We start from the raw sequence: 24,665 nt of genomic DNA, 5'->3' as shown, positions 1-24,665 counted from the left end.
CAATACAAATACATTATGTTTTTATTTGGATATAAATGGATACATTTGTTGCAACCACAAGACTTTTTCATATAAAATATAATAGCTAAGACTGGACTTCCAATTCGTAGGAAGGATTCAGGGGGAAAATAAAAATTATATATATGTGTGTGTGTGTGCATTTACACATGGTACTTCTTCTAAAGCACAAGCAGACTGTATTTATACATGGGACAATGAACGTGAGGACCCGGCAGCAAGACATCATTGCCATGCAGTATTACTAGCAGCACCATTCGCTTTCTACCAAAAGTGAGATAATTTTCATATGGAAAAAATATTTTCAGATATATATAATGTTATATCTCCCTTTATTTTGGGACTGGGATACCCAAGCTTCAGAAAGGCAATATGTGTAAAATGTCGCATTAGATGTCAGAAGTCAAGCACAGAGCAAGCTGTGACAATTTTGTAAAAAGAATGCTGGCAACCTTGCAGGTCACGGCTCATGCGCAGATTTGTTTATCGGTAAAACGATCAGCCGATTTGCCCATCATTGCCAGGAAAATCGGTCGATTTGGAATTTTCCAACATGACCGATAAAAAAACTGTGCAAAAAACCCGAAAAACGGCCGACCAATTAACCCACTAACGGTGAGAAAATAGGCCGATTTTCAACCCGTCTATGGCCAGCATTAGTGTTTTATTAGCGTATTTGCAGTACATATAGAAGAAAAAAACTATTAAAAAGCTGTTATGAGTGTTTTAGTAGCGTTTAGTAGCGTTTAGGAGCGTTTAGCGTTTTTGTCTACTGGAAAACACTCCAATAAACTCCACAAAGACCATTTTTTTTTAACTCCTAGATAAAATACTAATAGCCTAAAGTAAAGGCACATAGGATAATACTATTTAGCTTCTAGGAGCAGAAAAAAGCATGCTGATAATAGCTTCTAGGAGCTTAAAAAAACGCTAGTGTGCATGGAGCCTAATGCAGGCCATAGATGGGGAGAAAAACGGCCGATTTTCGGCCGATTAACGAACTGGTCGGTCGGTCTAAAAAACTTACCTGACCACCAATTATTACGAAAATCGGCCGATTAATGAGTAACCTATAACGGGAAATGATGTCATTTTGTGGCCTTTGTGATCCTTTTTCTGAAAACGATTGTTCGTTTTTGACCATCAATGAGGATAAAGTCGGGCGTTTTTCGAAAATTTTCCAACATCACCGATAATCTGAAAGTCCAAAATACACGAAAAACGGCCGACAAAATCGTCCACTAACGATAAGATAATCGGCCGGTTTTATTTTCGGACGAAAAATCGGCCGTTTTTCTCCCCATCTATGGCCTGCATTAGGCTGGCCATACATTATACAATTATCTGCAGATTTTTGGTTTAGATTTACCAAAAACCATATAATAGGAGGACAAACCTAAACAACACTTTCAGTTGTATCCAATTAGGCAGGCCCTTGCACTACATAGTTGAAGGTAAATCTAAAGGAAATTGGGCAGAAAATCTGCAGATAATTGTATAATGTATGGCCAGCCTTACACTGCACCAGTCTGTAAATAAATGCACACAGAACATTTCCACACGGATACATTGTATACTTTGAATTTACTGCCCAGTGCAGAGTTCCCCTCATTGGTATTTAGTACATTGCTAAAATACTGACTATCTACTGCCAGGTGATAAATAATGAATGTGTTCTTTAGTGAATTGACTATAATGATTTATATAATTTTTTGTGGTATTTACCTCACATTCAAAATTTTAATTTGATTAATTGACTCTCCTATTATTTCATGCGATGTTTCTGAAAAGGGAGTCATTTGACCTTTATATCGCATGCAGAATCTTTAAGTGAATTGACCCCATTGTTCTGTGAATGAAGGCATAGCAGAGCCATACAAAGCAGTGTGCTTACCGTGTAAAGCACACACACAGCACACAGTTAACCCTTTAGTTGCCCCAGATCTTAACCACTTCCTGCACAGTGTCATTAGTACAGTGTCAGTGCTTTTTATTAGCACTGATCACTGTATTGGTGTCAGTGACAGTAAGTCAGTTCCTCCCCAGTTTCAGAATACCAGCTGCAGTCCTGCTATAAGTCGCCATTCCTAGTAAAAAAAGAGAAAAAAATTTTCAGTATATATACCGCCATTTGTAAACACTATAACGTTCATGTAAACCAATTAATTTACACGTATTGGAATTTTTTATTAGCAAAGACATGTAGCAGAATACATTTTGGGCTTAATAGCAAAAAGTCAAAAATATTGTTTTTTTTTTTCAAAATTGTCTCTTTTTTTATACCGCAAAAAATAAAAAATGCACAGGCGATCGAATGCCATCAAAAGAAATCTCTATATGTGGGGAAAAAAGGACATAAATTTATTTGGGTGCAGCGTTGCATAACTGCACAATTGTCAGTTAAAGTAACGCAGTGCCGTATCGCAAAAAATGGCCTGGTCAGGAAGGAGAGTAAATCCTCTGGAGGGCAAGTGGTTAAAGAAAAGGTTGGGGACTTTCTACCCCGCCCCCCCATCTGCAGGTAGAGCATTCAGTTGAAATAGATGGACTGGCCTACACACAGCCCGCACAAGTGTGAACCTAGCTATTTTTCATAGTCCCCCCTCAATACTCACCTGAACCCCCTCCTGATCCAGCTATGTGTATGTGAGTCTTGGCTGTCCCAAGTATCTCTTTCTTCATTGGAAAGAGCAGTGGAAGCTATTGGCCGAGACACAGCAGTGGGAGCCATTGGCTGAGACACAGCAGTGGGAGCCATTGGCTGAGACGCAGCAGTGGGAGCCATTGGCTGAGACGCAGCAGTGGAGCCAATGGCTGAGACACAGCAGTGGGAGCCATTGGCTGAGACGCAGCAGTGGAGCCAATGGCTGAGACACAGCAGTGGGAGCCAATGGCTGAGACACAGCAGTGGGAACCATTGGCTGAGACACAGAAGTGGGAGCCAATGGCAGTGTCAATCACAGTCAGTGAGCCAAAAGGAGAGAGTGGGGCAGAGCCACAGCTCTATGTGTCCTATGGACACATAAAGCAGGGCTCAGGAGCGAGCACACACTAGTGTCCCCATAGCAAGCAGCTTTTATTGGGGGCATTGGTCAAGGGAGCCAGGGGACCTGAGAATAGAAGGACCAGGGCTGCTCTGTGCAACACCACTGCACAGAGCAGGTAAGTATAACTTGTTTGTTGTTTTTTTTTTTAAATGAACCTTTAATATCACTTTAAGAATTCATGCAGTATTCTGTAGCATGCATTTTGGTTGCTGTGTATTTTTAAAAAAAGTAGTACATGCTATTGGTGCATCCAGTGGGATTTCAGTCCATTAATTTTAATGGGCTGAAATTGCACTGCACCTGGATCGTATGTGAATCGCACAGGAATGCACAGTGCGTTCATATGCGATTTATGGTGTGAATCAGCCCTTAGTGAAATGACCCCCATATCACATATCAGAACCAAATTACTGTGTGATAGGAGGGATTCTCCGGCAGGTTGACATCACTAATGGCTTTATATATAAATTGTCGGCATTATCACTTCACTTTCCAGACCAAAACCTGTGCTTGAAAAAGATACTGTAGATGGAAAATAAAAGTTTGAATCTCCCAGTAGAAAAAAAAATCCTTTAGCTAGTATTCCCCTATCCTGCCCTGTTGCTAGGATGTTGCTAAGACGCTGCAGCACATACTTCAGCCTTCATCACAAGAATGCGCTTTCTCTTATTCAAAACCCCAATGTGCTCTCTCATCCATCACAATAGCTCTGCGCTCAGTGCCGCACCAATAGGGAGGATCGCACATATGTGCAGTGTTTGAATTTAAGCGTTCATTATTTTGTGCAGCATACCTTGCCGCTCCTCTAGGTTTAATATTTTGTCGACATGTTTACAGCCCCGAGTGGCTTCATGCTCTTTTGTAGGTGGCAGGTCAGGGGGTGGTAAAACTTTGGTTCAGCTGCCTGCTTTTACCGCCCTCTGGCTGCTTGTGTGAATGAGCTCTGAGAGAGTACACTTTGTTGTGATGCTGAATGCTGAGCCCTCATAGCAATGTCCTAGCAACAAAGAAGGATGGGGAAATTTGACTATGGGAGTTTTTCAAGCAGGCATCTGGAGGGGTGAAAATAGCCAACAGCGATAACAGGTACATTATTCAAAATTGTTCATAACAGTGCAGTTTACTTGTATCTGCAGGAGCCCCTTAAAGTGTTACTAAACCCACAACAGTACAATCAGTCTGTATATGAAGTAAAGCATGCTTGTTATACTCCCTGTGGAACCAAAGGGATTAATCCACTGCATTGTGTAAAAAAGCTGTTTGATCCTGTCTTCTCTGATCCTCCCCTTCTTCTACTGTCCCCAATCCATCTGCTGATAGTACAGGATCCTAGGAGTCACTCTGCACATGCTCAGTTTAGTGTGTATTGCTAGAAAGTTTTTTTTTTCTTTGGGAAGGTGCATGTGATCAGCACAGGGCCAATCAGCATTGTCCAAACAGAGATCAGGGGTTCTGCAGCCTCATAGGACAATGAGGGGAGATCTTCCTACAAGCTTTGACCAGTGCTCAGCTGGACACTGATAGAAGTCACAAGACTGCTATATACTACTGAGGAGAAAAGGTATCTAGCAGTTTATATTTACTAAAATATTTGCATTTCCATATTCTGTGTACTGCGGGAGACCAGATATGGTGAATGCAGGGTCCTGGGTTAGTAATACTTTAAGGTATAACTGAAGTCAAATTTTTTTCTTTTAGTTTTGGATAGAGTGGAGAGGGATTAGAACCCCTGTCAGTTTTTATTGCAGTCTGTGTCCCCATTAAGGAGACTCAGCCTCTCTATTTATCCTGGTTAACATTATTGTCAAAATTGAAAGTAAAATAAAATACCAAATGTTGGGTTGTCCCCAGGAGAGTAATAGAGGAGAAATCTTCCAACGGGGACACTAGTTCTGATGATATGCTGGGATTCCTTCTCTTTGGATGGATTTCCTCTCAATTCCTGTTTTGGCTATGGAACAGGAAGTGAAGGTAAATCTCCCCAATGGGACACAGATGGCAAAATGAGACCTCACAGGCAGGGCTGGAACAAGGGGTGGGCACAATGGTTTACTGTAAGGATGGGGCTTCCTTCTGTTACAAGGCTGACAGGAGTATTGACAATGACATTACTACTCCTGTCAGCCCAGTGCTGGGAGAAGGGAGGAGAGGAGGAGAGAGCCGGGACATGGTGCAGGCTGTGCTCTCACTCCCCCTTCTTCTTCCTGCCAGTGCAGTGCTCCTGTACTAACAAGCAGGCGGTGGTGTTCACAGACACACAGGAGCTGTACCAGCAGGAAGGAGGTGGGGGAGAGAACACAGCTCCCACTGCTGAGCTCAGACGTATCTGGGAGAGAGCCGGGAGTGGAGAGCCATCAACACAAGCATGTGTCCAGTGTGAAAACTGAGCTGCCCAGTTTTGAGAAGCTAGTGACTGCTGGACATAGGATCCCATAAACTTGCACATCATGAATGAAGGGGAGGGGGGGGGGGTGCTTACAGGGGTTATAACTCTCCCTTTATCCAAAATGGAAAAATAGAAAAACATGTTGCCTTTAGTTTTACTTTAACTGATTAGACTTTTGTTTTCAAAGGTGAACTGTCCTTCATAACACAAGTTATTTTTACCAGCAAGCTTCCTTTATATTAGAATTTGAAATTGAATGTAATGATGTATAGGAGGGATGGACAGATTTATGTTGGGATAGAACCTTACGCATGTATTGATTTATAGACGACTCTGCACTGCACAGCAACATGACGAACATTGGCTCAAACATAATGGAAAAAAAGCCTCAAAAAGAACACAAATGATTCATTTTTCAACATCATGTTTTATTGGGTTTCTATTCATTTTCAAAGTTTTACTAAATCCAGGACCCTGCTTTCACTATATCTGATCTCCCACAGTACACACAACATGGAAATACAATTATTTTAGTAAATATAAACTGCTAAATACCTTTTCTTATCAGAAATATATAGCAGTTTTGTGACTTCTAACCAGTGTCCAGCTGAGCACTGGTTAAAGCTTGTAGTAGGAGTTTTCATTGTCCTATGAGGCTACATGACCCCTGACCCTCTGTCTGGACAGTGCTGATTGGCCCTGTGCTGATCACATGCACCTTCCCAAAGAAAATAAACTCTAGCAATACACACTAAACTGAGCATGTGCAGAGTGACTCCTAGGAACCTGTACTATCAGCAGATGGATTGGGGACAGTAGAAAATGGGGAGGATCAGAGAAGGCAGAATCAAACAGCCTTTTTATGCAATGCGGAGGATTAACCCCTTAGGTTCCACAGTGAGTATAACAAGCATGCTTTACTGCATATACAGACTAATTTTACATGGTGGGTTTTTTAACACTTTAAGCCCCGTATACATGCTAGTCTCCATATCAAAAATTAAGAGCGTACTAAACTTCTGAAAATATTCTCATTCCTAGATTGTAAGCTCTAACGAGCAGGGCTGAGCATTGGTGAAAGCTTGTAGGAAGAGTTTTCATTCTCCCTTGATTGTCCTATGAGGCTGCATGACCCCTGTCCCTCTGTCTGGACTTTGCTGATTGGCCCTGTGCTGAGCACATGCATCTTCCCCCCCCCAAAAAAAAAATAACTAACAATACACACCAAACTGTGCATGTGCAGAGTGTCTCTTAGGGCTATGTACTATTGGTATATGGATTGGGGATAGTAGAACAGTAGTCAGGATCAAACAGCCTTTTTACACAATGCAGATGATTAACCCCTTGGGTTCCACAGTGAGTATAACAAGCATGCTTTACTGCATATACAAACTGATTTTACTATTATGGGTGTAGTAACACTATATCTTCTGGAGGGTGCTTATAGCTTGCACAAAAACAAAAAATGCTATTTACAGCTACAGCCTCCTTCTACCCTCCATATTTGTATACAGCTCTGTACTTCTCTAAAAAGGTAAAAAAAAAAAAAAAAAAAAAAAATCAGATTTGCCCTTAGTAAAGATGGCGCCGGCCGTGTCTCCGCCCTGAGCCGTGTCCCCGCCCCCCGGCGCCCTGACAGACAGAGCTGGCTTGTTGCTGGAGGCGGCCGAGAGGGAGCGGGCTGGAGCTCCAGCGGAGGAGCTCATTGTTGACCATATATAGTCAAAGCCACAGGGAGACATCGCAGCTGTGAGCGGCTTCAGCTTCCGGGTTTGTATTGCGGGGCGGCGGAGAGAGAGCCGGGAGGACTGACACCGAGCGGAGAGGCCACTGCACCGGAGACATGCCGTACGAGAGCAGTAAGTGATCGGGGAGAGGGGACGGGCCATACCACTGATTGACCAGGAGAGGGGAGGGGGGCCTGTCACTGAGCGGGGAATGAGACCTCCACACCCTGCATCGGGCTCAGCCCACCTGTCATTGCCTTACACCCAGGAGGGGACTACAAGTCCCAGGATACATAGAGTGCGGCCCGGGGAGCCACAGGTGGTCTGATCCCATTCATTGCCGGAGAGTGCGCTCCATACACCGAGCATACCATTCATTACCACTGTGCCAGGACCGGGCGTACATGGGGGGGCCTGGGCTGCGGGCACACATGGGGGGAGGGGGAGAACCTGGGGACCGAACATACATGGGGGGGAAGGACCTGAGGACCCAGAGTACATGGGGGGGGGGGGGAACTGAGGAATGAGTATATATGGGGGGGGGGGGGACCTGGGCACTGGGTATGCATGGGGGGGACCTGGGCACTGGGTATGCATGGGGGGGACCTGGGCACTGGGTATGCATGGGGGGGACTGGACCTGGGCACCGGGTATGCATGGGGGGGAGGACCTGAGGACCCAGCATACATTGGGGGGGCTGAGGAATGAGTATATATGGGGGTAGGGGGGGACCTGGGCACTGGGTATACATGGGGGGGGGGGGGGGGACTGGACCTGGGCACCGGGTATACATGGGGGGGAGGACCTGAGGACCCAGCATACATACATGGGGGGGGGAAGCTGAGGAATGAGCATATATGGGGGGGACCTGGGCACCGGGTATGCATGGGGGGGACCTGGGCACCGGGTATGCATGAGGGGGACCTGGGCACTGGGTATACATGGGGGAGGGGGGGTCTGAGGACCAAGCATACATGGGGGGGGGGACCTGGGGAATGAGTATGCTTGGGGGAGGGAGGGGACTGGGGATATATGGGGGGGACCTGGGCACTGGGCATACATGGAGGAGAACCTGGGGACTAAGGATGCATGGGGGCGTGGGACTGGTGGACCTGGGCGATGGAGGAGGGGGGAGAACTTGGGGACCGAGCATACATGGTGGGGTGGGGGGGGACTGAGAACGGAGCATACATGGGGAAGGGGGGGCGGGTTTTGTGCACCGAGCATACATAGGGGGCCCTGAGTGTTCTCAAGGAGCAGTACAGATACATCTACACAGAGCACTATGGGGGGGTCATGGAGGAGTGGGACTTGTGAGAGCTCCTTTACGTTAAGGAAGGGTGATATCTGTTCTTCCAGATCACTGCCTGGGACTGGTGCCAGTAGGACCACTTACTGGAGGCTCCCTACCACCAGGAACACTGCCTGGGGGATCACTTCCAGGAGGACCACATCCTAGCAGATCACTGCCATGAAGACCGCTACCTGGAAGATCACTGCCTGGGGAGGGGGGGGTTGTTGCCAGGAGGATCACTGCTAGGACAACTACATCCTGGGGGGGGATGGTTATCACTGCTAGGAGGACCATGTCCTGTGGGGACCACAATCCTTGGAGTCTGGCTGCACAGGGGGGACCACTGCCTCCTCCATAGTGCTCAGCCCCCGGATTATGTCGGGGGTGGGGTGTTCGGCGTACGCTTGCGTCGGCGGTGGGGTGTTCGGTGTACGCTTGCGTTGGCGGTGGGGTGTGCGGCGCACGCTTGCGGTGGGGTGTGCGGCGCACGCTTGTGTCGGCGGTGGGGTGTGCGGCGGACTCTTGCGGTGGGGTGTGCGGCGTACGCTTGCGTCGGCAGCGTACGCTTGCGGTACAGGTGTGCGGCGTACGCTTGCGTCGGCATTGTGCAGCGCATGCTTGCGATGGGGGTAGGGGGTGCGGCGTACGCTTGTGTCGGCGGTGGGGGGTGCGGCGTACGATTGGGTGGGGTGTGTGGCGGACGCTTGCGGTGGGGTGTGCGGCGGACACTTGCGTCGGCGTTGTGCGGCGTACCCTTGCGGTGGGGGTAGGGGGTGCGACGTACGCTTGCGTCGGTGGTGGGGGGTGCGGTGTACGCTTGCGTCGGCGGTGGGGGGTGCGGCGTACGCTTGCGGTGGGGGGTGCGGCGTACGCTTGTGTCGGCGGTGGGGGGTGCGGCGTACTCTTGGGTGGGGTGTGTGGCGTACGCTTGCGTCGGCGGTGGGGTGTGCGGCGTACGCTTGCGTCGGCGGTGGGGTGTGCGGCTTCATTGTAGGCCTGAGCTGTCAGCAGGCGTTGGATGATGTGTGATCACATATACATCAGTGTGTAGTCCTCAGCAGAAAGTTCCCAGCAGGCCACTGTGTTCCTGTACATGTCAGGATGGTGGAGGTTTTGCTAGAAATCCACAGAGGTGTGTGTTAGGTAAATAATACAAATATGTGATCAGCACCAATGTATTGTTATCTGGGGGTACTATTTGGAGATTGGGGGGGGGGGGTATGTAATGAATTGATTTGTTGGTACACTGCCTCTTTAAGTTGCCAACATTTACTTGCATACGGCACCCCCTGCTCAGTTCAGTCACCCCGCTCAGCAATGTATGTGCCTCTCATGTATAAATATTTGATGTTGTGTGTACATGGGAAGGAGGTGTGTGTGTCGACACCAAATAACCTCTCCCTTTCCCCCTCCACGCCCTTATACTGCAGTGTCGCTGGCTCTCTGATTTACACACCCGCTCACTTCTCATTTACTTCTTCCTCCCTCTTCCTCAGCCTGTTGCAGCCATGTCCTCCCTCCCAGTACACACCTTACAGCGACCGAGATTCTTCCTGGCTCCTCTACACACCCTGCAGCTCCTATTGACCTCACACTTTTATGATGGGCCCTGTGACTTGGTGTATGGCTATCTGATCTTTTTAGTTCTAGAACAATATTCCCACTTACATGTATTCTGAGTTGAACGTTGTGGGACTGTAGATGGGAAAGTGTCCTAATTGCATTCATTCATTCTGGAATAGCTAAATATAGCAAGAATCTGTGTTTACAAAAACAAATCATGAAAATGACTTTATTCTTTGCCATATATCATGAGTTACTGTTGTGTGCTGGCACTGTTCATACATGGCTGGGTGGACATGCCGGGGCGTGTGTGTGTTCTCCAGCAGTACAGAGCTACATGTAGAGACAGAGCACCAATGGTGGTTTCAATGGAAGTATGTGAGATACCAATATTCTCTACACTGGTATAGAGATCTGATCACTGGCTGGAGGATCATTGCCAGGGGTTTACTATGAGGAGAGCTGCTGCTGTGGGAATCCCTTCCAGGGGATCACTGCTTGGGGAACTGTTGCCAGGAGGACTGCTTTTGAGAGAATCGCTGCCAGGAGGATCCTGCCCTGGGGGAACCGCTGCCCTGGGGGAACCGCTGCCCTGGGGGAGTTGCTGCTGGGAGGATAGCTGCTAGGTGAAGCACATCCTAGGAAATCACTGTCTGGGAGATTGCTGCCAAGAGGACCACTGCCTGGGGAAAGTTAAAGTTGCTTTAATTTTTTTAATTTTCCTGAGATTTTCTTTGTGATCTAGGAAAACATAAGATTTTCAGCAAAGCATAGTGTGCTCCATTCTAGGAAATGTCTGTTTTTGCTTTATAGTGGGCAGTTCAGTGTCTTGTTGTCCTCACCCGCTCTAGAAGTATAATAGCTGTGACATGCTTGCTGTGGGTGAGACCTTCAATCATCTTACAGTATTTTTTTTCTCCTTTAAGTGAATCCCTGTGATCTGGGTCATGGTAGAAAGTATGTCAGAATAGCTCCTGCTGTCCTGCCGTATGTTCTCACTGCCATATGTAGGGATGTACAAATATGGGTCAAATCGGGGCACTGCATCCAATCAGGTTGTTTCTGTAATTTTGTATTTTATCTTAAAGCTGAACTCCAGGATAAGCAAATATTGTCTAAACACAGGAGACGTGTATTATTCTTCCTTGAATCTCTGTGTGCTTTGTGCATTTCTTCCAGATCAGTGCAGTAGTCTAGTGTAAGACTTTACTTCTGTGCAGAGCTTCCTGTAATAAAGACCGCTCACTGCTACTCTGCTTTGGTGACTGGTCTTGTCCCCTCTAGTAGTGCTGGGGCCATCCTACTACTCTGCTTCCTGCCCAAGCTGTGCACACCACAGTGAAGTCACTTCTACTTTTCCAATGTAATATCTGGGTTTGCAAAGGTGCACACAAAGTAGATTCATATCCCTTGTGGCTGCTAAGGAGTATATTTTAGTTTAAAGGTTTTTTTTTTTTTTTTTGTGTGTGTAGAGTACAACTTGTGATGTATACTTATCAGGAGAGAAATGTGGGATCTGCCATTACTGACCTCATTCTAGTACTTATGAGTCACAAAGGCACATACTGGGATCCCTTATCTGTATGCTGTTTTGGGGGTCAGTGATTCACAGAGCTTTTAGGCCAGAACATCATCATGTTAGGCCAGTTCCTATTTTGGAAAGGGCGGGAAGATTGGAGTTTAAGTGACCCCCTTTATTGATTGATTTAAGGTGGACCTTCACCCAAAAATGATTTTCCCTCATAGTATACCTCCTGCCGTCCTGTGACTTCTTATGGCCTGCCGTCCTGTGACTTCTTATGGCCTGCCGTCCTGTGACTTCTTATGGCCTGCCGTCCTGTGACTTCTTATGGCCTGCCGTCCTGTGACTTCTTATGGCCTGCCGTCCTGTGACTTCTTATGGCCTGCCGTCCTGTGACTTCTTATGGCCTGCCGTCCTGTGACTTCTTATGGCCTGCCGTCCTGTGACTTCTTATGGCCTGCCGTCCTGTGACTTCTTATGGCCTGCCGTCCTGTGACGTCTTGCGGCCTGCCTCCTGCCGTCCTGTGACGTCTTGCGGCCTGCCTCCTGCCGTCCTGTGACGTCTTGCGGCCTGCCTCCTGCCGTCCTGTGACGTCTTGCGGCCTGCCTCCTGCCGTCCTGTGACGTCTTGCGGCCTGCCTCCTGCCGTCCTGTGACGTCTTGCGGCCTGCCTCCTGCCGTCCTGTGACGTCTTGCGGCCTGCCTCCTGCCGTCCTGTGACGTCTTGCGGCCTGCCTCCTGCCGTCCTGTGACGTCTTGCGGCCTGCCTCCTGCCGTCCTGTGACGTCTTGCGGCCTGCCGTCCTGTGACGTCTTGCGGCCTGCCGTCCTGTGACGTCTTGCGGCCTGCCGTCCTGTGACGTCTTGCGGCCTGCCGTCCTGTGACTTCTTAGTATCTGCTTCCATGTTTTGCACCTTGGTTTGCCCCTGCAGCCTTCGGGCATAAAATCGCACATCTCAGGAGACTACAGGACCATTGTTATGGCAGATCGCTGTCTTGCTCATGCATATTGGAGGACTGCCTGTGAGTCATAAGGTGAAGTGACAGCTGACTCTGAAGCCAAGATGATGATGCAGAAGATCCAAAGCAATGCAAAGAATCTACTGCTTTTCTGATATGTTTCCATTGAAGGCTATGGGCCACAAAATCGCACTGTATTGCACAAAAATAGCACTGCACAGTATCGCTTCACAGTTGTGTTGAATTGATGTGAAGAGCCGCCTTTGAAAAACAATGTCATTTCCATTGTCATGTGATTCTGTGCAACTCAAGTCACATGGCAAATTGCACTAGTATGAATTAGGCCTGAAGCAAGCTATAGATGATGGTTGCAGGAAAGAAAATCACTTGATTCCCCCATTAACACAGTCAGTGCTAACAGGGGAAATCCCTCCTTCAGTGTTATTGTATTCTGCCGGTGTGGAATCTTCCGTGCCGGCAGAACATGATGATTGGCGCTGGCAGCTATAGCCAGTATTACAATAGAACATTTTAGACAATTTAAAGTGATACTAAAGCGAACAACATTTTTTACCTTAATGTATTCCTTGCGTTAAGATAAAAAACATTTATTTCTCTGCCCTCTCCCCTCCCTGTGTTTAGAGGGGAGACGAGATCCAGCTCTGTGCACGGCTGCATCTCTTCTCCCCTCTTTTCCTCTTCACACGCACGCAACAGCTGCTGTCCTTCAAATTCAGTGAGGAGGAAAATGAGCCCGAACATTGTTCCCCATAGTGATTCTATGATATTGACGTCTGGGGACTGCGGCACCTAGGGAAGGTGTGAGACTTTGCATTCTCGTCAAACCACAATTCGGCAGCACCAGCTGTTTGAATCAGAGCATTATCGTCTTGGTAAATGGTGTTGACCAAACCATGATTGCGCTGCCACCATGCTTTACCATTGGCACAAGACAGTCCTGGTCGTAAGCTTGGGATTATGTTGGTCACATGTAAATGCGCACCGTGGTTGGGAACAGTGTGAGGCTCGATTCATTGGACCATATTACAGTCTTCCATTGGTTGATAGTCCACAATTAATGGGTGTCACACCCCTCTCTCTTCTTCTGAGCATTAATATCGGTCACTAGTGGTTTGGCAATTGCAGTACATCTATGAATGTTTTGCTTATGGAGTTCCATCCTCCCCACCCCTGCACAGTTTTTGTGGACAAGAGCTTTGGAAGACTGGGATTGAGCCCTACAGTCACTTTTGCAGTAGGTGTTTTCTTATTCCGAGTCACAATCCTGCACAATGTCCTTTTTTGTCTCTATCGGTCAGTTGACCATGTCAGCCACGCTTATGCTTCTCAGACTACGTTTTCCTGGAAACTGTATATACCGTCATAACCTTTGATACTGTACCTTGCAACACCACAAATTGGCAACTTCAGTCACAAAGGCACCAACACTTTGCTCTCTTTGAAACTCGGTAGGCTATGACATGATCCCATATTACTAGCAGCGCACTCAGTGAATAACGAAAGTGAGGCTTCTCACTTGTTAGGTGTCTCATCACACAGCAGAAGCAAGAGTGTTGTATCACTTCCACCTTCAATGTGGAACATGTCGTCAATGTGGAACACCTACAGATCATGTACAGTAGTGTTTTCATATATTTTCTTTGTCCAACCCCTGTACTTGTCTCACAAGCTGTGCACTTTAAAGTAGGACTGTAGCAGACTGAGACACAAACAAAAGTCAGCTAGATAAAAAATGTTCCTGTCCTAAGATACACTGATCATAGTATTCTGCTGCTACCACATCTTCCTTGCAGACTTCTTTCCTCATTCACTCACATGATCTATAAAACCGGCACCATCTTGTCTTCCTCTTCTTTGATGACCTGTGTTGTCTACTGATAACATGCATGCTGTAGTCCTGTGCATGTGCTTACAGAGCAGGAAGCCTGGTCAGTGTCTATGGGATCAATTAACTAAGAGAGCAATACCACATACATTTTTGAGCTAAAGTGATACTAAAGTCGTGTGTGTTTGTGTTTTTTTTATTTGAAAAAAAAAAAATATATATATACTTACCTGCTGTGTGCAGTGGTTTTGCACAGAGCAGCCCGGATCCTCTTCTTTTCAGGTCCCCCCGCTGGCGCTCCTGGCTCATCCCTGCTGTCGTGTGCCTCCATAGCATGCAGCTTGCTATGGGGGCACAGGCGTGCTCTCGAGCCACGGCTCTGCTTGTCAATTCACACACATTTAAACGTGATTCTTGTGAGCTACTATGGTGTATTTTATAAAATGAAATTAATTTATGTTAAAGTTAATTAATTTGCAAAATTAATCAATCAATAACGTGGTGACAAATTAAATATGTGGGTCGCTTACACCATACACATACCCATACTCGTGTCTAACTAAAATCATATAATACAAAAACATGTGGCGTGCGACACGTTTTTGTAGTATTCAATTCACACACAGCCGTGGCTCGACCCCTCCCTCTCCTGATTGGCTCCCTGGCTGTGATAGACAGCAGCATGATCCAATAGCTCCTGCTGCTGCCGCCCCCAGAGAGTCCCCAGAGAACCCAGGCTCTCGTGGACATTGCCAGATCAGGCTCAGGTAAGTATGGGGGAGGCTGCTGCACATAAAAGGTTTTTACCTTGATGCATACAGTGCATGAAGGTAAAAAACCTTGAGCTTTACAACCACTTAAAAATAACTCCTGCGGTATTTATTTCAAAAGTGGTAAATTCACTAAAAAACATGCGTTATTTATGATTATATTTTTTTTGATATTACATTTTTTTTTTTTTTTTTTTTGGGGGGTGTGTGTGTATTTTTTTTAATGCTAACACTACAACAGAGGAAGATAGCTCTGTAAGGCCCCTTCCACACAGGGTGGACTTTGCCAGCACAGTGGGGGATCTGTCTGCTGCTCCCCGCTAAGCAGACGAATGGCTGGTCTGTGTCTGCTCTGCTTATGCAGAGTGGACACACACAGCCTGCTCTCCTCTGTGAAGTGGAAGGTGTAAATGAACCACCTTTCTGCCATCTGATCTGCTAGACGGAAGGGAAATGGATCCCCACCCGTCCGTTTTTAGCGGATTGGATATAGGCGAGTGTAAACAGACAAATGTCCGTTTTTACACCCGCCGTTCTCGAGAGGTCCGATCGGGTCTGCCTGAAAAACTGACAGGCCGACCCGACCGGTCTGCTCGTGTGAAAGGGGCTTCAATGAATGCACCACAGAAAGAACTAGAAATATTATGAAACATTCTAGTATGCTTTCATTCACAGAACGATCTCCCTCCAGTGAAATGTTACAACTTTATTTTCATTTTTGGGTTGAGGGCAGAATATTTGCACACTGATGCATTGTATACTTTTACTGGCCATGGCAAAGTTCCCCTTGTTTTGTACATTGCTACAATATTGTCTGCCTACTGCCAGGTAATATTGAATGTCTTCTTTAGTGAATTGACTTTAATGATTTACATTTTTTCCCCCAACATTTACCTCACATTCAGTATTTTTTGCTTTGATGAATTGACTCTTATTATCTCATGCAATATTTTCGCCAAATGACCCGTGTGTATGGCATGCGGGATCTTATAGTGAATTGACTCCTATGCCTGACATTGGGAATCCTATGATGTGGTATTTGTAAGATGTTGGGATTTACAGCTGCTAGGCATGTGTGTACAAGTAAGAAACCCAGAAAAATCACAAGAATAAAGAATGCTTTTGGATTTCTTTACAGAAAAGAAAAATAGAGCTGAATCTGTAAGAAATGTGATGCAACTGCTGTAGTTATGGCACAATAGGTTTGGGCTTACCTTTCTCCTTTTAGAACTGGCTTTGTATAACTTGAGCCTATAGAAAGTACAAATCATGGGCCAAGTAGATGGGGAAATGACAGCTTCATTGTCCACATCACAGTGAACTTGTAGGCTGGATATATGGCACAAAGGGGGGGTAGGAGTGCCTGCCTGTGAGCTCCTCTATTTTCAGAGCATCTTGATCTGTTGAAACTCTGAGATTGTCCAAAAAGCAAACGGTGGGCACATCTCTTGTGCCTTCTCTGTGGCCTACACCACGTTGTCTTCAAGTACCTAAAGGCCATTGAGGTCTCTTGTCACATTTGTGGTCAATAAAGAGCCAAGGAGAGAAGAAAGGTGTGTAACTGAGAAATGTGGGTGCTGTGAGCTTGGTGTAGCAGGATGCTCTGGATATGCATGCTGAAACTTGAAGAATCCTCTATTATCATACCACCTGATTTCTGATGTTTATCCAGCTCATTGGTCTTTCTTAATGTTGTACTTTATGGAAAATTGGCTGTATACAGAGTTCATATACATATATTTTGAACAACTTAACTGCCAAAAGAATTGTAAAAATGTAGTCTTGTCCAGCCTGTCTTGACATCAGACATCCCTGCCACGTAGCACAGCCATGTCATTATTATTATTATACAGTATTTATAAAGCACCAATAGTTCGCTCAGCTCTGTACATTACAAAGGGGGACAGAACATGCGACAGAACAACAATACAATGCAAAACATGAGGGAATCGAGGGCCCTGCTCTTTCGAGCTTACAATCTAGGAGGGAGGGGATGGTGGCACAGGAGGAGATAGCTGTGGGGGATGGGGTGGTAGGAAGAGTGGAGGAGGTCGGCAAGTTAGCAGGGGGTGGGGTAGGCTTCCCTGAAGAGGTGGGTTTTAAGGGTGCGCCTAAAGGAGAGGAGAGTAGGTGATAATCTGATGGGTTGGGGCAGGGAGTTCCAGAGGATGGGTGACACCCTGGAGAAGTCCTGGAGGCGGGCATGGGAGGAGGAGACCAGGGAACTAGAGAGAAGGAGGTCTTGTGAGGAGCGGAGTGTGCGTGCTGGGCGGTACTTGGATATTAGGTCAGTGATGTAGTTCGGGGCAGTATGGTGGACGGCTTTGTACGTCAGTGTTAGGATTTTGAATTTGATCCGTTGCGCAATCGGAAGCCAGTGGAGGGATTGGCAGAGGGGGGTGGCGGAGATGGAGCGGTTGGAAAGGTGAATGAGTCTGGCAGCCGTATTCAGGATGGACTGAAGCGGGGATAGCCAGCGGCGAGGCAGGCCGGTAAGGAGGGAGTTGCAGTAATCGAGTCGTGATATGATGAGGGAGTGGATGAGCTGTTTAGTGGTTTCTGGAGTTAGGAACGTGCGGATTTTGGCGATGTTGCGGAGGTGGAGTCTGCACGAGCTTGTTAAAGATTGGACTTGGGGCTGGAAGGATAGGTTGGAGTCCAGAATTACACCAAGTACTCTGGCCTGCGGGGCGGGTTTGATGGTGGCGTTGTTGGATGTGATGGAGAAGTCAATGGGGGGTGGTTATGCAGCTCATACTGCAGTTAAGCAGGACAACGTTTTCCAGGAACTGTACCAGACCTTAAAGTGTTACTAAACCCAGGACCCAGCATTCACTATATCTGGTTTCCCACAGTACACTCAACATGGAAATGCAATTATTTTCGTAAATGTAAACTGCTAAATACCTTTTTCTCATCAGCAGTTAGAGCAGTCTTGTGACTTGTGTCCAGCAGAGCACTGGTTACAGCTTGTAGGAGGAGTTTTCTTTTTACTTTCGGAGGATGCAAAACCCCTGACCTCTGCCTGGACAGTGCTGATTGGCCCTCTCCCAAGAAAAAAACCCCCCAAAAAAGTCATCAGTCAAGTCAGTATTTACGATCACTGCCATACCAGTCATATGCATGTGCTGCAATGCTCTAGTGACAGTATGTTTAAAAAAAAATAAAATTCCTACTTTTACAAAAAATTGCGACAAAAAAAAAAAACTTCAAAAAGCTCACCATGCCTCTTACTAAATACCTTGGAGTGTCTGCTTTCCTAAAAAGGGTCATTTGGGGGTATTTGTACTGTCCTAGTATTCCAGGGCCTCAAAATTTTAAATAGGCTGTGAGTTTATCAGTGATGATCAATTGTCAAATATACAGTTACGTCCATATATGTTTGGACACTGGCACAATTTTTAGTTTTTTTCAGGTATTTACCAAAACATATTCAAGCTATAGTTCTATAATGGATATGGACTGAAAGTGCACACTCTCAGGTTTAATTTGAGGGTATGTACATCCAAATTGGAGGAAGGGTTTAGGAATTACAGCTCTTAAGCTTTGCCATCTTCCCCTTTTTCAAGGGACCAAATGTAATTTGACAATTTAATCAAAATCTGTTTCATGGCCAGATGTGGGCTACTCCTTCGTTAATTCTTCATCAGTTAAGCAGGTAAAAGGTCTGGAGTTCATTCTGAGTATGGTATTTGCATTTGGAATCTATTGCTGTGAACCAACATCATGCGTTCAAGGAGCTGTCCATGCAAGTAAAACAGGCCATTGTAAGGCTTCAAAACTAAACCAATCCATCAGAGAGATGGCAGCAACATTAGGAGTGGCCAAATCAACAGTTTGGTACATTCTGAGGAAAGAAGGACACACTGGTGAGCTCAGCAACATAAAAAGGCATGGACGTCCATGGAAGACAACAGTGGTGGATGATCGCAGGATCCTCTCTATGATAAAGAAAAACCCATTCACAACATCCAGACAACTGAAGGACACTCTCCAGGAGGTGGGCATCTCAATGTCAAAGTCTACAATCAAGAGAAAACTTCACGAGCACAAATACAGAGGGTTTACCACAAGGTGCAAACCATTAATAAGCCTGAAGAAAAGCCAGAATAGACTTTGCCAAAAAACATCTAAAAAGGCCAGACCAGTTCTGGAAAAGCATTTTTTGGAGGGATAAAACTAAGATTAACCTGTACCAGAATGACTGGAAGAAAAAAGTGTGGAGAAGGCTTGGAGAACAGCTCATGATCCAAAGCACACAATGTCATCTGTAAAACATGGTGGAGGCAGTGCGATGACATGGGCATACATGGCTTCCAGTGGCACTGGGTCATTGTTGTTTATTGATGATGTGACAGAAGAGAGAAGCAGCCGGATGAATTCTGCAGTGTTTAAAGCTTATACTGTCAGCCCAGATTCAGCCAAATGCAGCAACGTTGATTGGACAGCGCTTCACAGTACAGATGGACAATGATCCAAAACACACTGCAAATGCAACCCAGGAGCCTTTGAAGGAAAATAAGTGGAATGTTCTGCAATGGCTGAGTCAATCACCTGATCTCAACCCCATTGAGCATGCACTTCACTTGCTGAAGGCAAAACTAAAGACAGACCCACAAACAAATAACAACTGAAGACAGCTTGACATACCACATACAGTCATGGCCGAAATTGTTGGCACCCTTGATATTTTTCCTGAAAATCAAGTATTTCACACAAAAAAGGTATTGCATTAACACATGTTTTGCTATACACATGTTTATTCCCTTTGTATGTATTGGAACAAATATAAAACAGAGGCAGAAAAGCAAATATGACATAATGTCACACAAAACCCCAAAAATGGGCTGGACAAAAGTATTGGCACCCTTAACTTAATATTTGGTTGCACACCCTTTGGAAAACATAACTGAAATCAGTCGCTTCCTATAACCATCAATAAGCTTCTGACACCTCTCACCCGGAATTTTGGACCACTCTTCCTTTGCAAACAGCTCCAGGTCTCTCTTATTGGAAGGACACCTTTTCCCAACAGCAATTTTAAGATCTCTCCACAGGTGTTCAATGGGATTTAGATCTGGGCTCATTGCTGGCCACTTCAGAACTCTCCAGCGCTTCTTTGCCATCCATTTCTGAGTGCTTTTTGACGTATGTTTGGGGTCATTGTCCTGCTGGAAGACCCAGGATCTTGGACGCAAACCCAGCTTTCTGACACTGGGCCCTACAGTGCGACCCAAAATCCTTTGGTAATCCTCAGATTTCATGATGCCTTGCACACAGTCAAGGCACCCAGTGCCAGAGGCAGCAAAACAACCCCAAAACATCATTGAACCTCCACCATATTTTACCGTAGGTACTGTGTTTTGTTCTTTGTAGGCCTCATTCCGTTTTCGGTAAACAGTAGAATGATGTGCTTTACCGAAAAGCTCTATCTTGGTCTCATCTGTCCACAAGACGTTTTCCCAGAAGGCTTTTGGCTTACTCAAGTACATTTTGGCAAACTGTAGTCTTGCTTTTTTATGTCTCTGTGTCAGCAGTGGGGTCCTCCTGGGTCTCCTGCCATAGCGTTTCATTTCATTTAAATGTCGACGGATAGTTCGCGCTGACACTGATGCTCCCTGAGCCTGCAGGACAGCTTGAATGTCTTTGGAACATGTTTGGGGCTGCTTATCCACCATCCGGACTATTCTGCGTTGCAATCTTTCATCAATTTTCCTCATCCGTCCACGACCAGGGAGATTAGCTACAGTGCCATGGGTTGCAAACTTCTTGATAATGTTGCGCACTGTGGACAAAGGCAAATCTAGTTCTCTGGAGATGGACTTGTAACCTTGAGATTGTTGATATTTTGCCACAATTTTGGTTCTCAGGTCCTCAGACAGTTCTCGTCTCCTCTTTCTGTTGTCCATGCTTAGTGTGGCACAGACAGACACACAATGCAAAGGTTAAGTGAACGTCTCTCCTTTTTATCTGCTTTCAGGTGTGATTTCTATATTGCCCACACCTGTTACTTGCCCCAGGTGAGTTTACAGGAGCATCACATGCTTGTAACATTCTTATTTATCCGCAGTTGTGAAAGGGTGCCAATACTTTTGTCCAGCCCATTTTTGGAGGTTTGTGTGACATTATGTCGAATTTGCTTTCTTTCCTCCCTTTTTTTGTTTTGTCCCAATACACACAAAGGGAATAAACATGTGTATAGCAAAACATGTGTTAATGCAATACGTTTCGTGAGAAATACATGATTTCCTGGAGAAATATCAAGGGTGCCAACAATTTCGGCCATGACTGTACTTATCAGCCTCAAAAATCTTAGAAAATAATCCTGATCACAACTGGCCTTCAGGTAATAAAAAACGGTGTGAAAGAAAGTGTCATGTATTTCTTTTCTGCTACCATGTACCAGAGCAATAGCTATTGGAATCAGATAGGAGAGTAAATGTATGTTTCAAGCTCTTTTAATACGTGCGCCATATTTATTTATAAAATGGAGCCATTTTTAAATTCTCAGTGTTTAAAAAAGAAAAAAAAGTGTGTACATTTTTTTTTTTGTTTTGTTTTTTTTTTTTATATTTTGTCAGAGGTATTGTAAGCTCCAAGGAGCAGGGCCCTCCTAACCCTCTTGTATTGTTGCTGTATTGTCTCCCGTTATATTGTAAAGCGCTCAGCAAACTGTTGGCACTATATAAATCCTGTATAATAATATTAAAGGTATGATAAAATGCTTTCAATGGTAACAGACCAAAAGGGAACAAATGAAACTAATTTGCTAGAGCTACATACACTTTTTAAATGCAAAGTGAATTGAAAATGCATGCAAATCCCTGCTGGCTTTAAATAGTCGTGTGCAGATAGTGTTCACATGTTCGTATAAAGTGAATATTCACGCATTCAACTCCTTTAGTAAATTGGCCCATTACTACTTGTTGCATCTCTGAAACTGGAAGTGAAGGCAAATATCTCTAACAGGACACAGAGAGCAAAATAGAAAATTGGCTGGAGTTGTACTCTTCCTTAAGTTAGAGAATGAGAGATATATTTATAGATATTTAGCGAACAATTCATGAATTCATATTTTAATTGTTTTTTGTTTCTTTTCCTTCTTTGCAGAAAGTGTGTATGCCAGCCTTCCTCAGATGGAAAGGGGAGTGGCTAAAATTCTTGGAGGAGACCCAAAGGGCAAGAACTTTCTGTACACGAATGGGAAATGTGTAATCATCCGGAATATTGAGGTAAGGAGTCACTAGATGTGTATTTCACACTGCATCATTATCTAAACATAGACCTGTTCCAGGGTCACTCATCATCTCTGATCCGTACAGTTCATGCTGACCTTTCACATAATCCAAACTTTCTCTGAATAATACCAAAGGGACTGTCTTCTGTAAATGGTGTCTTTTGTTTTTTATACCTCCTGAATGTGGAAGGTAGAACAAAACCTGGACCAGAGGGGAAGTAATAATATTAAAAGTAATTTTAAACAATGAAAGTAGTAACACTCTGCACTCTTCTTACTCTTAGCAGACCCACCAGAGCAGTGATAGGAAAGTGATGTGTGAATACTGCCGTACTGGTTACCAGATCATGACTCTCAGGCATTTTGTGGGCTTCCCAATTACTGTGATTGACTCTTACAGCGATCACTTGATCAGCAGCCCATTTTACCAGCTTCTGATCATCAATCTGTGACCAGAAGACCGTATCACTGTACTGGGGACACCCAATTTAGTGCAGTCCCAACACAACAGCAATGCATGTATGAAGTAGCATGGAGTAAGGCCTATGTTCAAGCCTCTATATGTATGCATATGGCCAGGGGAAGTGGCTAGAGTCTGACTTGCAAAAACTGTGCTTTTACAATATGGCTGTTATGGGGAAAAGTTAGAACATTTTCTCAGGTTTTACTGCTGGTTTTTGACCTTGCTGGATGGATTCTGTCCTTGTGGATAGCAGTGCACTACAGTTACAAATCAGAATCCACAGCAGAGGGCCAAGTACCCCAATTCATCTGCCTCACCCCCAAACTGTCCAGCTCTTATAATATTAGTCTTCTCCCAGATCATTTCCCAAGCATCTTGGTTCTACAGTTTGGCCTGACTAAGGCTCAGTTCACACTAGCTTTGTCAGCAGGCATCAGACAGGCGTTTGAGAAGCATTTTTTAACGCTTCTCACACGCATATGAATTCTGCACATGGCAGCATACAGTGCTGTTCACACTGAAGAGTTAGCGTCATGGCAAAACTGACGCCTCTTGTCGAGTCTTGGTGCTGCTCCTCAAACGCCTGGCAGGCGGTTGCAAGGCGTTTGTGGAACGTTTAATACCATTTAACTTCATTATAGGCGTTTGTGGTGCGGTTTTTAACGCTTGGGAAATGCCCGTCAACCGTCTCAAAACCGTGCATGGGGCGTTTGAGGCGCGTTAAACGCTTCCCAAACGCCTGTCAAACACTATAGGGGGCTTTTGGCAATAGTTAGAAATATATAAAACCGCAAAGTGCAGCGCTAAAAACAAATCGATAAAAATGCAAAGTTCCTGTCATTAATAGTGACAATGAAATAATTCCAAAGATGACTGTGACTGTAAGCCCTGCACCCTTTGATGATTATCTTTGCTCGAAACGCATCACGGGGGGCTACAATAGCTGGACGTTCCACCACCGCTGGTGGCCATCCTGAATTTTATATGGTCAGTGATTTTTCTTTCTTATGCACACATTTGTATGCACCTATTTGCGAATAAAATTGTTCCTACGGTATCACGCTATGTGGTGTCCCTTATTGTGCTCTCTTCACTGAGCGCCTTCACCTGCAGAAGCTGCACCTTTAAGGGACCTTCCAATGTGCTATACACCTGAGTGCCATACCTGAGACGTGACCCGTAACTATAGAGGATCCTGACCTTATTGATGACCCAGCACACACCTGATGAGACAGGCATATCTATAAGGCGTATCATTTATGCACCTCTGGTGAGTGCGCAATTTATCTATTCACTTTTTATCACTACTTCGGATCAAGTCCCCCCACGCATATGTTTCACGATCACATCTGATCTTCATGTGGACTCTGTCATCTTTGGAATTATTTCATTGTCACTATTAGTGACAGGAACTTTTGCATTTTTATCGATTTGTTTTTAGCGCTGCACTTTGCTGTTTTATATGTTCTATTGAAGGTGTTGTTTGGTTACCTTTTGTGTTCAGGCTGCTATTATACATTCTTGATAGCTCTCATATGCTTACTCTCTTATTTAAGAGTTAGAAATAGTCAAGTGTGAACGAGCCCTTACAGTACTTGGCCTGAATTGTGTGAGGTTCTTGTTTACCAGGTTACTGTATAGCTAGTTGTGGTTGGTCACATTCAACTGGATCACAGAAAGTTAAGATTTAGGTGGATTTGCCTTCAGAGTGGCTACCTAGCTTTGTGTTTCCTGTTGTCTTCAGTTGCACATATGGGAACTGTACAAAGGTCAAGTATGACCATGTAGAACAGTTATTTCAGTTATTTTTTTTGCAAAATCCATATACCTTT

At 45.3% G+C, this 24,665-nt stretch overlaps 1 protein-coding gene across 1 annotated transcript in view; it reads left to right on the top strand.

Annotated features, from left to right (window-relative positions):
* Window positions 1-7,093: 7,093 nt before the first annotated feature.
* Window positions 7,094-24,665, top strand: part of WDR1 (WD repeat domain 1) — a 96,874-nt gene continuing 79,302 nt past the window's right edge. The window contains exons 1-2 of the mRNA XM_089677408.1: window positions 7,094-7,310; window positions 22,244-22,365. Coding sequence (XP_089533534.1) covers window positions 7,295-7,310; window positions 22,244-22,365 — 138 coding nt within the window. The 5' untranslated portion in view covers window positions 7,094-7,294. The remainder of the gene's footprint in view (window positions 7,311-22,243; window positions 22,366-24,665) is intronic.

The sequence above is a fragment of the Staurois parvus genome, unplaced genomic scaffold, assembly GCF_062004578.1.
Source record: "Staurois parvus isolate SC_StPar_1 unplaced genomic scaffold, SC_StPar_1.0 ptg000186l, whole genome shotgun sequence".
Taxonomy (NCBI): Eukaryota; Metazoa; Chordata; class Amphibia; order Anura; family Ranidae; genus Staurois; species Staurois parvus.
The sequence above is the reverse complement of the archived record's forward strand: the minus strand, read 5'-3'. Positions and strand labels throughout refer to the sequence as shown.